General features: G+C 40.8%; 1 protein-coding gene across 2 annotated transcripts in view; it reads right to left on the bottom strand.

The window, feature by feature from the left end:
- The window catches only part of LOC115173308 (dolichyl-diphosphooligosaccharide--protein glycosyltransferase subunit STT3B-like), a 98,512-nt gene that overhangs the window by 3,710 nt on the left and 80,709 nt on the right, over nt 1-14,093 (bottom strand). For both annotated transcript variants that reach the window (XM_029731292.1, XM_029731291.1), the window contains exons 8-12: nt 11,031-11,079; nt 10,313-10,467; nt 9,706-9,917; nt 1,994-2,181; nt 150-321 (exon numbers count right to left, since the gene is read on the bottom strand). In XM_029731292.1, the coding sequence (XP_029587152.1) occupies nt 150-321; nt 1,994-2,181; nt 9,706-9,917; nt 10,313-10,467; nt 11,031-11,079 (776 nt within the window). The remainder of the gene's footprint in view (nt 1-149; nt 322-1,993; nt 2,182-9,705; nt 9,918-10,312; nt 10,468-11,030; nt 11,080-14,093) is intronic.

Here is a 14,093-nt window from a genome sequence, read left to right as displayed (position 1 = left end):
CCCACACATTATTGCAGCTCCTACAAGTGAATGTATTGAATTCATTGATGCAAGTTAAAGTCAAGAAACGCATCTACTTTACTTGGGAGCATGAGGTCTGAGTCGAGTTGAAATCCCCAATTCCCCCTTAATGATGTTGTGTGACTCACCAGAGCTATATGACTGTTATTCCATGTGTTGTTGTCCACTAGCGTGGTTCGATTAGCCATGCCTGCTATCTGGTAGCCATAATCCCACCAAGACATAACCCTCGCGTGCTCGTCTGTGTTCTGCCTCAGCCAATAGTAGGCCTCCCTGAAGTCATCCAGGATGTTCCTCGTCCTATGGGGAAAGACGGAGTCGAGGAGTTACGGGAATGACAGCCAGGCAACCACATGTTTGGTAATCCTATGAGACAGGGATGTCGAGTCACGGCAATGACGAACCAATATTGTAACCACATAAATATATGTGCGAAGAGTTAGAGTGGGAATAGTTTGACATTCTAGTTTACCATAGTTCTAAATCTCCAACTGGAAAATAAGCAGCGCACGTCATCCTCACATTGAAAGACCAGTGCATGGAGAGCGTAGTACATAACACAAGGTAAACTACTGAATAGCACTATTAAGAGATACAATAATACTACAATAATCAGGTTAACACTGAGCTCATCAACATCACAACCTTCTGATGAAATATGAACATGCATACCCTTTGGTTTTGTGTGAGTATATGTGAGTGTGTGTAAATGTATATGCGCGTGAACACACACTATATATAAAATAGTATGTAGACACCCCTTCAAATTAGTGGATCAGGCTATTTCAGCCAGACCCGTTGCTGACAGGTGTATAAAATCGAGTACACAGCCATGCAACCTCCATAGACAAACATTGGCAGGAGAACAGCCTCAATGAAGAGCTCAGGAACATTCAAGGGGGCACCGCCATAGGACGCCACCTTTCCAACAAGTCAGTTTGTCAAATTTCTGCCCTGCTAGAGCTGCCCCGGTGTGGTTATTGTGAAGCGGAAACATCTAGGAGCAACAACTGCTCAGCCGCAAAGTGGTAGGCCACACAACCTCACAGAACGGGACCACCGAGTGCTGAAGCGCGTAGCGAGTGAAAATCGTCTGTCCTCGGATGCAACACTCACTACCGAGTTCCAAACTGCCTCTGGAAGCAACGTCAGCACAACAACTGTTCGTCGGGAGCTTCACGAAATGGGTTTCCATGGCCGAGCAGCCGCACACAAGCCTAAGATCAATTGGAACGCAGACTGCTAATCAGGCCTAATCGCCCAACATCAGTGCCCAACCTCACTAATGCTCGAGGCTCAATGGAAGCAAGTCCACACAGCAATATACCAACATCGAGTGGAAAGCATTCCCAGAAGAGTAGAGGCTGTTATATCAGCAAAAGGGGGACAAATTCCATATTAATGCCCATGATTTTAGAATGAGATGTTCGACTAGCAAGTGTCCACATACTTTTGATCATGTAGTGTATATGAAGATCGATATGTGGAGCTACGCTTGTATGCATGGAGTGTACTACATACATGTGTATGTAGTGTACTATATATATATATATATATATATATATATATATATATATATATATATATATATATATATATATATATATATATATATATATATATATATATATATATATATATATATATATATATATATGTACTATATATATATGTACTATATATATATATATATATATATATATATGTACTATATATATATGTACTATATATATATATATATATATGTGTACGCATGGATTGTACTATGTGTGTACATTCTACAAGTAGACATTCAACTGTATGGTAGATTGTCCGGTGTAGCTCAAATCGGTAGAGCATGGCGCTTGCGACGCCAAAGGTCATGGGTTCAATTCCCGCTGGGGCCATCCATATGTAAAAATGCACGCACGCACAACGGACTATAAGATGCTTTGGATAACAGTGTCTGACATATATTATTATTTGTCCTTACCCATCGTTGTTGTAGGAGGCCAGCACCACACTAGGACTGGAGTAGGCGTTGCTGGTGACCCATGTGCAGTGGACTGCGAACATCATGAGCAGCATCAACATCAGCATGGTCACTATACTCTTTATGTTGGGGCCCAGTCCCTCCTCTGCCTTCTCCTGCTCAGACACATGCTTGCGCACCTTTCCTGCCTGCAGAGGGAGACCAACACACATAAAACTGGCCCACTAAACACAGTATCAGAGAGTTGCAATACAAACAGAGTATAATTGGACATTATTTTTTAACTTGTCTATGGGTTGAATACAGGTAACTGCCAAAATAAAGTGTCTTAATAGGGTGTTGGGCCACCATGAGCCAGAACAGCTTTAATGAGTCTTGTCCTAGATTCTGGAAGTCTATTGGAGGGATGCGACACCATTCTTCCACAAGAAATTCCATTATTTGGTGTTTTATTGGTGGTGGAAAACTGTCTCAGGCGCCGCTCCAGAAACTCGTATAAGTGTTCAATTGGGTTGAGATGTGGTGACAGACGGCCATGGCATATGGTGGTTACATGGTTTTCATGCTCATCAAACCATTCAGTGACCACTCATGTCCTGTGGATGGGGGCGTTGTCATCCTATGGGGGCACAGCCATGGTAGCCAAAATAAATGCCTACCAAGCATATTTATACATAACTAACTAATTAACATCCCATCATGCTTAGGTTAACTCAGGAACACCACCTGTGTGGTAGCAACTGCTTTTAATGTACTTTGCATCCCTCTTTATTTTGGCAGTTACCTGTAGGTGTCAACTGGTACTACCGGCTAAGGGTTCACATTGTGAGAGCAGAGTACACTGAAGAGGTGTAAAAGGGGAATGCAAAACCCCACTAAAAGGTAGGCCTATGAGGTGAGGGCAGTTGGAAAATTCTGTGTTTTGAATCCAGTGTTGTTTAGTGTATCAGCTCATAAACCATGTGCCATTGAATCGGTACATCGAAAATCTCTTTCCAACTATTTTGCAATCTATATGGCACAGATGTCAATTTTTTGGTCCTTAAATTAAACTGGTATAGTTATTTTTCAGAATTTTCTTTAACCAATTATGGCCTTTAATGCAGGGCCGACAGACAAGTCCTTACTTTTCCCACTTGCCTCTTCCATTTTTTGCAGCAATTAGTTGGTTAAGCAGACATTTCCATATATTTTTGTTAGCTGCATGTGTGACATAACACCAGCAGTCCTTTTTTTTTGTTGGTATATTTTAGTTAAGCTATAACATGTCTTGTATTATTTGTTCTGTTTTTTCTGGTGGACTAAACTGAAATTGTAACCAACTTTCTAGGGCTTGTTTTTAAGAAGGGATATTGGAGATAATTTTCAAACGTGAGAGGTTGTAATCTGAATAAAAAGGCCATTCTGAACAATGGGTGAGACATTCTTAGTAATCTGCTAGAGAACCAGTTTGGATGTACAGTAAGTATAACTTTTGTTATGATTGAAGCCTTTAGTGAGAGGTCCAATGCTTTTATATTTAATAGCTTCTGCCCTCCGAATTCATTATATAAATATGCCCGTTAAAATTGTCTAGCAAGCCGTTCCAAATCAAATTTAATATTTTTTGCTCATATAATTTAAAAACAAGTCGATAGGTGTAGGAAAGGCCATAAGCAAATAGGTAAAATGGGTCATGACTAGAGTGTTAGTCAGGTTGATTTTTTACAGAAATAGACAGGTATTTTCCTTTCCATGGTAGCAAGATTTCTATACACATTTATTGGAGTGAGACCATTTATTTCTTTCGGGATATGAATACAGAGTATGTCCACATCAATGTCAGGCCATTTTATTGGTAAACTACACAGTAATGTAAAAGTTGTAGTACACAATTTGGCTGTAATCCAGAGAGGTTAGAAAAAGTATCTAGATCCTCTGAGGCTGTTGAGGAATTCAAATTGTGGATTTAAAAGAAAACATGAATCAACGTACAATGACGCCTTTGTTTTTAAGCCCTGATTTCTAACCCCTTGATATTATTGTTGGATCTGATTTTAATAGCTAACACTTTGATGGCCATAATAAACAGATATGCCAATAGCGGACAACCTTGTTTTACTCCACTTGACAGTCTAATGCTTTGAGAAGTAGCCATTTTATATTTTACACCTAGGGTTACTATACATAACTTTAACCCGTTGTATAAGAGATTCTCAAATTTAAATATTTAGAAATAAATTCCAGTCGTACGTTATCAAAAGCCTTTTCAAAGTCAGCTATGAATACCAGGCCTGAATTTTCCTAGTGATCTATTGTCTCCAGTACTTGTCTTATCTCCAAATTATCATCCATGTAAAAAAACTTTGATTAGGATGAATTATACCTTTTCCATTCTATGCACTACGCATTTTGCCCAAAACACTGAAGTGCAAGGGGCTCAAGTTTTGAAATGGACTGGATCTTTATATTTACCACTTTGGTCCTGTTTCAGCAGTAATAAAATCAGACCTGGCTGAGTATCTGATTATCTACCATTTTTATAGGAGTGGTTAAAACATGCTAATAACGGTCCTCTGAGTACATCAAAAACGTTTTGGTATACCTCAACTAGTATGCCATCCATCCCTGGAGTTTTCCCAGACTTAAAGGCTTTAACTGCATCAAGAAGTTCCTCCTCTGTAATTTGGCGTTCACATGAGTCTTGCCGTACAGCTGTTAATTTGACATTATTAATAGAACAAAAATCCATATAAGTAACTTTGGTTAGCGGAGATGGATGAGACTGAAAAAAAAAAATGCTTAAAGTACATCGCTTCCTTTTTCAAAATATCGTTAGGTGACTCCGTCATTTGTAACAAGTTTCAGTAAATTATTGTTGGTAGCATTTATGTTGAAGATTAAAAAAAAAAAAAAAATTGGTGCATTTTTCATTATATATAAATAAAACTTGATCTTTCTTAAATTCCTCCCATTTCTTTTTGTTTTCCCTTATTCTGTGCCTCCAAGGTATTTTTTTTTATTGCCATCTGTACTGTTTGTCCCATTTCCTTTGTTAATATGAACTCTTTTGACCTAAATTGCTTGTTTTAAAGATGAGTATTGAATTACATAGCTTCTAAAGGCACATTTAAGTGTCCCATACATCAGAAAAAGGCAGTTATAAATTATTCTGTCCCAATTAAAAACAAGTTAACATCCAATAGGCTTTGAAGACATTCCCAATATCCTCTCCCACACGGAAATTCTGTAAGAGTATTTTTCCCCCTCAATCTTCACACAATGACAAAGCAAAAATAAGTTTAGAAATGTTTGCAAATTAAAATAAATCAACTTTAATACCTTATTTACATATGTATTCAGACCCTTTGCAATGAGACTCGAAACTGAGCTCAGATGCATCCTGTTTCCATTGATAGTCCTTGGGATGTTTCTACAACTTGGAGTCCACCTGTGGTAAATTTAATTGATTGGACATGATTTGGAAAGGCACACACCTGTCTATATAAGGTCCCACAGTTTACAGTGCATGTCAGAGCAAAAACCAAGCCATGAGGTCAAAGGAATTGTCTGTAGAGCCCCGAGACAGGATTGGGTTGAGGCACAGATCTGGGGAAGGGTACCAAAAAATGTCTGCAGCATTGAAGGTCCCCAAGAACACAGTGGCCCCCATCATTCTTAAATGGAAGAAGTTTGGATCCACCAAGACTCTTCCTAGAGCTGGCCGGCTGGCCAGCCAGCCAAACTGAGCAATCGGTGGAGAAGGGCATTGGTCAGGGTGGTTACCAAGAACCTGATGGTTACTGACAGAGCTCCAGAGTTCCTCTGGGGAGATGGGAGAACCTTCCAGAAGGACAACCATCTCTGCAGCACTCCACCAATCAGGCCTTTATGGTAGAGTGGCCAGACAGAAGCCACTCCTCAGTAAAAGGCATGACAGCCCACTTGGAGTTTGCCAAAAGGCACCTAAAGGACTCAGACCATGAGAAACAAGATTCTCTGTTCTGATGAAACCAAGATTCCAAATCAACTCTTTGGCCTGAATGCAAAGTGTCACGTCTGGAGGAAACCTGGCACCATTCCTACGGTGATGCATGGTGGTGGCAGGATCATGCTGTGGGGATGTTTTTGAGCGGCTGAGACTGGGAGACTAGTCAGGATCGAGGGAAAGATGAACGGAGCAAAGTACAGAGAGATCCTTGATGAAAACCTGCTCCAGAGTGCTCAGGACTTAGGTTCACCTTCCAACAGGACAACAAGCCTAAGCACACAGCCAAGACAAGGCAGGAGTGGCTCTGAATGTCCTTGAGTGGCCCAGTCAGAGCCCGGACTTGAACCCGACAAAACATCTGGAGAGACCTGAAAATAGCTGTGCAGCAATGCTCCCCATTCAATCTGACAGAGCTTGAGAGGATCTGCAGAGAAGAATGGGAGAAATACAGGTGTGCCAGGCTTGTAGCATCATACCCAAGAAGACTCAAGCTGGAATCGCTGCCAAAAGTGCTTCAACATACTGAGTAAAGGGTCTGAATAAAATGTGATTTACTTTTTTACTTTTTTTATATACAAAAATGTCAAAGCATTCACACCCCTTGACTTTTTCCACATTGTTCTGTTACAGTCAGAATATAAAAGAGATTACATTTAGATGTTGTGTCACAGTCCTACACACAATACCCCATAGTGTAATTATGGTTTTAGATTATTATTTTTTTCTCAAATTAAAAGCTGAAATGTCTTGAGTCAGTAAGTATTCAACCCTTTTGTTATGGCAAGCCTAAATAAGTTCAGGAGTACAAATATGCTTAAGTCACGTAATAAGTTGCATGGACTCACTGTGTGCAATAGTGTTTAACATGATTTTTGAATGACTCCCTCATCTCTGTACCCCACACATACAATTAATCATTTGTAAGGTCCCTCAGTCAAGCAGTGAATTTCAAACAGATTCAACCACAAAGACCAGACATAGAATATTCCTTTGCGCATGGTGAAGTTATTAATTACACTTGGGTGATAGGAGAAAACTGAGGATAGATCAACAGCATTGTAATTACTCCACAATACTAACCTAAATGACAGAGTGCAAATACATTTTCCAAAACATGCATACTGTTTGCTATAAGGCACTAACGTGAAACTGCCCCAAAAATTGGCAAAGATATGAACTTTGTCCTGAATACAAAGTGTTATTTTGGGGCAAATCCAACACATCAGAGCACCACTTCATATTTTCAAGCATGGTGGTGGCTGCATCAAGTTATGTGTATGCTTGTCATCAGCAAGGAGTAGGTAGTTTTCTAGGATAAAAAGGAACAGAATAGTGCTCAGCACAGGAAAATCCTAGAGAAAAACCTGGATCAGTCTGCTTTCCAACAGACATTGGGGAACTCACCTTTCAGCAGGACAATAACCTAAAAGACAAGGCCAAATATAAACTGGAGTCGCTTACTAAGATGATATTGAATGTTCCTAAGTGGCCTAGTTACAGTTCTGATTTAAATTGTCTTGAAAATCTATGGCAAGATTTGAAAATGGCTGTCTAGCAATGATCAACAAACAATTTGACAGAGCTTGAAGAATTTTTACAAAGAATGCACAAATATTGTACAATGCAGGTGTGCAAAGCTCTTAGACTTACCCAGAAATACTCACAGCTGTAATCGCTGCCAAAGATTATTATAACACGTATTGACTCAGGGTGTGAATACTTATGTAAATTAGATATGTTTCATTTTCAATCAATTTGAAAACATTTCTAAAAACATGTTTTCACTTTGGCATAATGGGGATGGGTGAGAAAAAACATCTATTTAATCCATTTGGAATTTAACAACAAAAAGTAAATGGTATGAATACTTTCTAAAGGCACTATTTTTTCATATTGAAGCCATGCAATTACTTAAAACAATTGTGGACTGCAAACAGGTTCAAGTGAACGTATTTAGCAAAGATGGGATAGGTCTACATTGTTATTGCGTTTCCATAAGCTATTTAACAGACTAACATTGGAGTTGATTCCAAGGCAATACATAAGACCGTAAATACACAACTTGAAGCAACCACGTGACCCGTTTCCTACTTCACAGGAGAGTCATTTCAACTTTTTAACCAATTTGTTTTGGGGCAGAAATTCCTTCTGGAACGTGAACTTTCATGTGCCATAATAAGAAATGTGTATACCATCTGTAAATACGAATATATTGTTAATTTACGAGCCTAGTTGGTTTAGCCATGGAAAAACACAGGAACCTTCCCGCTAGCCATGATTGGCTGAGATAATGGATGGGCTGGACATGCCAAGGTCTGCCATGTAGCATGCTTCTGTCTATAACGTGAGCTGCTCAATATCCATTCTACTGTGGCTTTTTTTGAAAGATATCATGAATAAATGAAAAAGCATTGCTACTGCTCTCAACATTGCTGCCCTGAAGTTAACAGGCATTGTCGATAAAGATCAGTGGGACAAAGTTGTGATGGACAACTTTCTGAAGGACGATCGTGCCATGCTGATTATTTCTGACTCTGAAAATGAATCAGATGTGGAAATCCCTGATTGCCAAATGCGGAGAAGCTAGAAGAGAACACAGAAGGCTGTTGTAAAAACACCTGTCTCCAGATTACATCTTCAAACTAAGGGCAACCATGACCGAGGGAGAAGCGTTCATTCATGTATACGGGTAAGAGTCTTGCTATATTTTCAGATATTATACATTTCTCATTTTGTCAGAAAGACATTTTCATTTCCAGGTAAAGCATATTGTTAGCTAGCTAAGGTTAGGTGTATTGATATTATTTGTATCTCAGAAATCCATTTGCATTGCTAGTTATAGCCTAATGTTAGCTCGCTAGCTAACATTGAACCTAGTTGGTTAGCTTTAGCTACCTGCAGATGCATGCATGGTAGTACTGCCACGTTCAAAACAACTGGGAACTCTGAAAAATACGAGATGAAATCAAGACATCACTAATCTTCAGGTCGGAAAGTCGGAGCTCTAGAAAGTGGCCTGAGTTCCCGAGTCGGATGACCGTTCAAAATTATTTATCCCCAGTCGGAGCTCGTTTTTTCCCCCCTGAGTTCCCAGTTGTTTTGAACCTCACTGAAGTCAGAGGTTTCAGAGTGGTTTTGAACGCGGCATTAGAGTTGGGATTATGGTTCATTGTTTAGCTAGCTACATGTCTAAACAAGACTTCACTATGGAAGTAACCATTTCACTTTACCGTTGACACCTTCTGTATCCTGTGCATGTGACAAATGGGGTGGGGTTAAGGCTTAAGAGGGTGTGAATGCTGAATGTGTGTAGACAAAGAGCTCTCCAGTAGGTGTACAAAAACATTCACGGGCCATTTTCTCAAAAGTGGCGTTAGAAGTGTATCAACTTCAAAGCAGACCGAATACAGGTGGTAGGTCACATATTTAGCCATGGAGCATGTTCTGATTGGCCAGTGAGGGGGTCAAGCGTCGACACACCTACAACTTATTTAATCCTAAAAACCCAGCCCTTTCGTGCCACTGCCAGCGACCATCACTCTTGGTTGTGAAAATAGCTAAATGATTTCTGACACCTTTGAACGCATAGCGGTACCGCCAGAACTTAGGTTCACCATTGTGTTAGCTTTGTTAAATTAGAGCCCTACTGATCATAAGATAGACAGGGGGAACCTGATCCTTGATCTGCCCTCCTACTCTGACCTGCTTTATGAATAAGGGCCCTGGACTGACTCCTACTGACCTTGTCATAGAGGTTCCCTGAGCTCCTTTTGTCATCCTCGTCGCTGCTGTCCTCTATGGGAGGGTTCTCCCTCTTCATGTCGTCCCCCAGGTAGTGCTCGAACACGCTGGAAAAGGCAATGGCCGACAGCATGCAAACCACCGGCGTCAAGGTCAGCATCAGGCGCACCATCACCCCGGCAAAGTAGACCGCACTGATGGCATAGAGAGCCACTGGGGGGCGGCAGAGAGGCAGGAAAAGGTTAGGCAGGATCATTTATGTCAAAAGTGCATGGTGCACACCTCAGATCCTCAAGGGTGTTTTTTTTATTCCGAGACAAACTGATTTAGAGCTGGGTGAACAGATGTGCAGTTTCGGGGCTATCAATGGCATTAATTGATCAATTAAGTACAAGGGAAAAACAGAAACCAGCTCAAGTGTAGCCCCTGGAGCTGTGTATTCCTCTTCCAGTACACCATCTAAGAACAGGTTTGTACAGTATATCAAAAACATGTCCTTGCTATAATGCATATTCTTCTAAAATTACCATATTCCCCTCTAAATATTCAAATTTATTCAAATGATGTGTATGTTGAGTGTCAGTGTGTTTTAACGAGCCCCAGCTTACCAAAGACACGCTCGTCGTTGACATTCTTGATGCAGAACCAGAGGCCTGCTGGGAAGGTGCAGACCAGGATGTGGAGGTCGAAGAAGAACGACACCCAGGTGGTGGGCTGGTGCTCCGACACCGACGCGATGATGGGGATATGGATCTTAGCGTAGCTGGAGAGGGTGAAAGGGGGCAGGAGGGAGGGAAAGAGTGATGAGGATAGAAGAGAAACATCTGGTACTTCAGGGAAGATGAAGACTCAAAAGGGAATGTAAAGAGAGAGCTAAAGCGCTGCTGTCAGCAAACAAACCGATTGATCGATGCTTAATGCAGACACGCTGCTGCAGTTAGTGGCGACACGCTGCTGCAGTTAGTGGCGACACGCTGCTGCAGTTAGTGGCGACACGCTGCTGCAGTTAGTGGCGACACGCTGCTGCAGTTAGTGGCGACACGCTGCTGCAGTTAGTGGCGACACGCTGCTGCAGTTAGTGGCGACACGCTGCTGCAGTTAGTGGCGACACGCTGCTGCAGTTAGTGGCGACACGCTGCTGCAGTTAGTGGCGACACGCTGCTGCAGTTAGTGTACAGAATGGAGCCAAAGCGTGTTTGAGAAGAAAAATACTATTCTCGCATTTCCTTTGAAACTATGGATGGCGTAAGCCCTTCGCAGACACACATATTCAATTAAACAAGTGTTTCATCGATAGGAAAGTGAATGAAGGTTAGCAATGCTTACCCGGTGTCCCACAGCGAGTAGAACCGTCCACTCCACGGTGCGATGTAACCTAAATGAACAAACAATGAATAGACAGGACTGGAAACTTGAACACGCTTTCATTAGTGGTTATTATGAGGACTTTTTGGCATATGGTTGACACTGGTGTGTATGGGTAGTGTACAGATATAACCCAGGCTGTTTCACATCCGGCCGTGATTGGGAGTCCCATAAGGCGTGGCACAATTGGCCCAGCGTCGTCTGGGTTTGGCCGGAGTAGGCCGTCATTAAATAAAAACTTTTATAAATAAAAATGACAAAGTGAACAGGGACCCTTTGGTTCAGGGCTTTTCAATTCTGGTCCTCAAGAACCGAAACGCTTCAGGTTTTCACTGTCGCCCATTCTAACCAGGGACTGATTCCAACCTGAAACACTAGAGTTTTTCCTAGGGAGTTTTTCCCAGCCACCGTGCTTCTTTCACATGCATTGCTTGCTGTTTGGGGTTTTAGGCTGGGTTTCTGTACAGCACTTTGAGATTTCAGCTGATGTACGAAGGGCTATATAAATAAATTTGATTTGATTTGATTTAGATGAGTGCAATTAACTATGAGGTAGAAACAAAAAACACTGACCCGTTTGAGCCCCACAGGACAATAATTAAATAGCCCTGCTTTAGTGGGTCAGGTGTCTGTTCAGTAGTAGGGCATATGTGGGTCGGGACTCGAGAGGAATGTTGAGCAGTGGCGGTTAAGAATATGCATAACTAACCTTCTTTAGTCTTCTTGTTAGCACCTCCGGTGTATATTTGGCCTTGTTTTAGGTTATTGTCCAGCTGAAAGGTGAATTCATCTCCCAGGGTCTAGTGGAAAGCAGACTAAACCTGGTTTTTGCCTGTGCTGAGCTCCATTCCATTTATTTATTTTCCTGAAGAACTCCCCAACGATGACAAGCATACCCATAACATGATGCAGTCACCACTATATGCTTGAAAATATGAAGAGTGGTTTTCAGTAATGTGTTGTATTGGATTTGCCCCAAACATAACATTTGTATTCAGAACAAAAAGTGAATTGCTTTGCCACATTTCTTTCCTTATTACTTTATTGCCTTGCTGCAAACAGAATGCATGTATTCTGTACAGGCTTCCTTCTTTTCACTTTGTCAATTAGGTTAGTATTGTGGAGTAACTACAATGTTGGCGATCCATCCTCAGTCCTATCACAGCCATTCAACTGTTTTAAAGTCACCATTGGCCTCATGGTGAAATCCCTGAGCGATTTGCTTCCTCTCTGGCAACTGAGGACGGACGCCCGAGTCTTTGTAGTGACTGTATTGATACACCATCCAAAGTGTAATTAATAACTTCCCCACACTCAAAGGGAAATTCAATGTCTGCTTTTTTAAATCTATTTTTATCTACTAATAGGTGCTCTTTTGGGAGGCATTGGAAAACCGCTTAGATCATTGTTAGAAAATCACTGCTCGACCGAGGGACCTTACAATTGTATGTGTGGTGTACAGAAATTAGGTAGCCACTCAAAAATCATGTTAAGGGACTTCTTAACTTGTTGGGGCTAGGGGGCAGTATTTGCACGGCCGGATAAAAAACATACCCGATTTAAACTGGTTACTACTCTTGCCCAGAAACGAGAATATGCATATAATTAGTAGATTTGGATAGAAAACACTAAAGTTTCTAAAACTGTTTGAATGGTGTCTGTGAGTATAACAGAACTCATATGGCAGGCCAAAACCTGAGAAGATTCCATACAGTAAGTGCCCTGTCTGTCAATTTGTTATCCTTCTATTGCATCTCTATCGAAAATACAGCATCTCTGCTGTAACGTGACATTTTCTAAGGCTTCCATTGGCTCTCAGAAGGCGCCAGAAAGTGGAATGACGCGTCTCTGGGCGAAGAACAGCAGGGGAATTTGTGAGTGGTCAGGCTGGGAACAGTGACACTGGAGATGCGCGTTCATGAGAATTCTCAATTTTTTTCTTTCAGCCTTTGAATGAATACAACGTCGCGCGGTTGGAATATTATCACTATTTTGCGAGAAAAATAGCATAAAATTTGATTTTAAACAGCGTTTGACATGCTTCGAAGTACAGTAATGGAATATTTTGAATTTTTTTGTCACGAAATGCGCTCGCGCGTCACCCTCCGGATAGTGACTTGAACGCACGAACAAAACGGAGCTATTTGGATATAACTATGGATTATTTGGAACCAAAACAACATTTGTTGTTGAAGTAGAAGTCCTGGGAGTGCATTCTGATGAAGAACAGCAAAGGTAATCCAATTTTTCTTATAGTAATTCTGAGTTTGGTGAGGGCCAAACTTGGTGGGTGTCAAATTAGCTAGCCGTGATGGCTGGGCTATGTACTCAGAATATTGCATAATGTGCTTTTGCCGAAAAGCTATTTTAAAATCTGACACCGCGATTGCATAAAGGAGTTCTGTATCTATAATTCTTAAAATAATTGTTATGTATTTTGTCAACATTAATCATGAGTAATTTAGTAAATTCACCAGAGGTTTTCGGTGGGTATGCTAGTTCTGAACATCACATGCTAATGTAAAAAGCTGCTTTTTGATATAAATATGAACTTGATTGAACAAAACATGCATGTATTGTATAGCATACTGCCCTAGGAGTGTCATCTGATGAAGATCATCAAAGGTTAGTGCTGCATTTAGCTGTGGTTTTGGTTTTTGTGACATATGTGCTTGCTTTGAAAATGGCTGTGTGATTATTTTTGGCAGGGTACTCTCCTGACAATTTAATGTTTTGCTTTCGCTGTAAAGCCTTTTTGAAATCGGACAAGATGGTTAGATTAACGAGAGTCTTATCTTTAAAATGGTGTAAAATAATCATATGTTTGAGAAATTGAAGTTATTGCATTTTTGAGGTATTTGTATTTCGCACCACGCGATTCCACTGGCTGTTGACTAGGTGGGACGCAATTTGTACTCCTGAACTTATTTCAGATTGCCATAACAAAAGGGGTTGAATACTTACTCATTTGTAAAAAATAATCTAAAACATAATTCCACTTTGACATTATGGGGTATTGTGTGT

The sequence above is a fragment of the Salmo trutta genome, chromosome 34, assembly GCF_901001165.1.
Source record: "Salmo trutta chromosome 34, fSalTru1.1, whole genome shotgun sequence".
NCBI lineage: Eukaryota > Metazoa > Chordata > Actinopteri > Salmoniformes > Salmonidae > Salmo > Salmo trutta.
The sequence above is the reverse complement of the archived record's forward strand: the minus strand, read 5'-3'. Positions and strand labels throughout refer to the sequence as shown.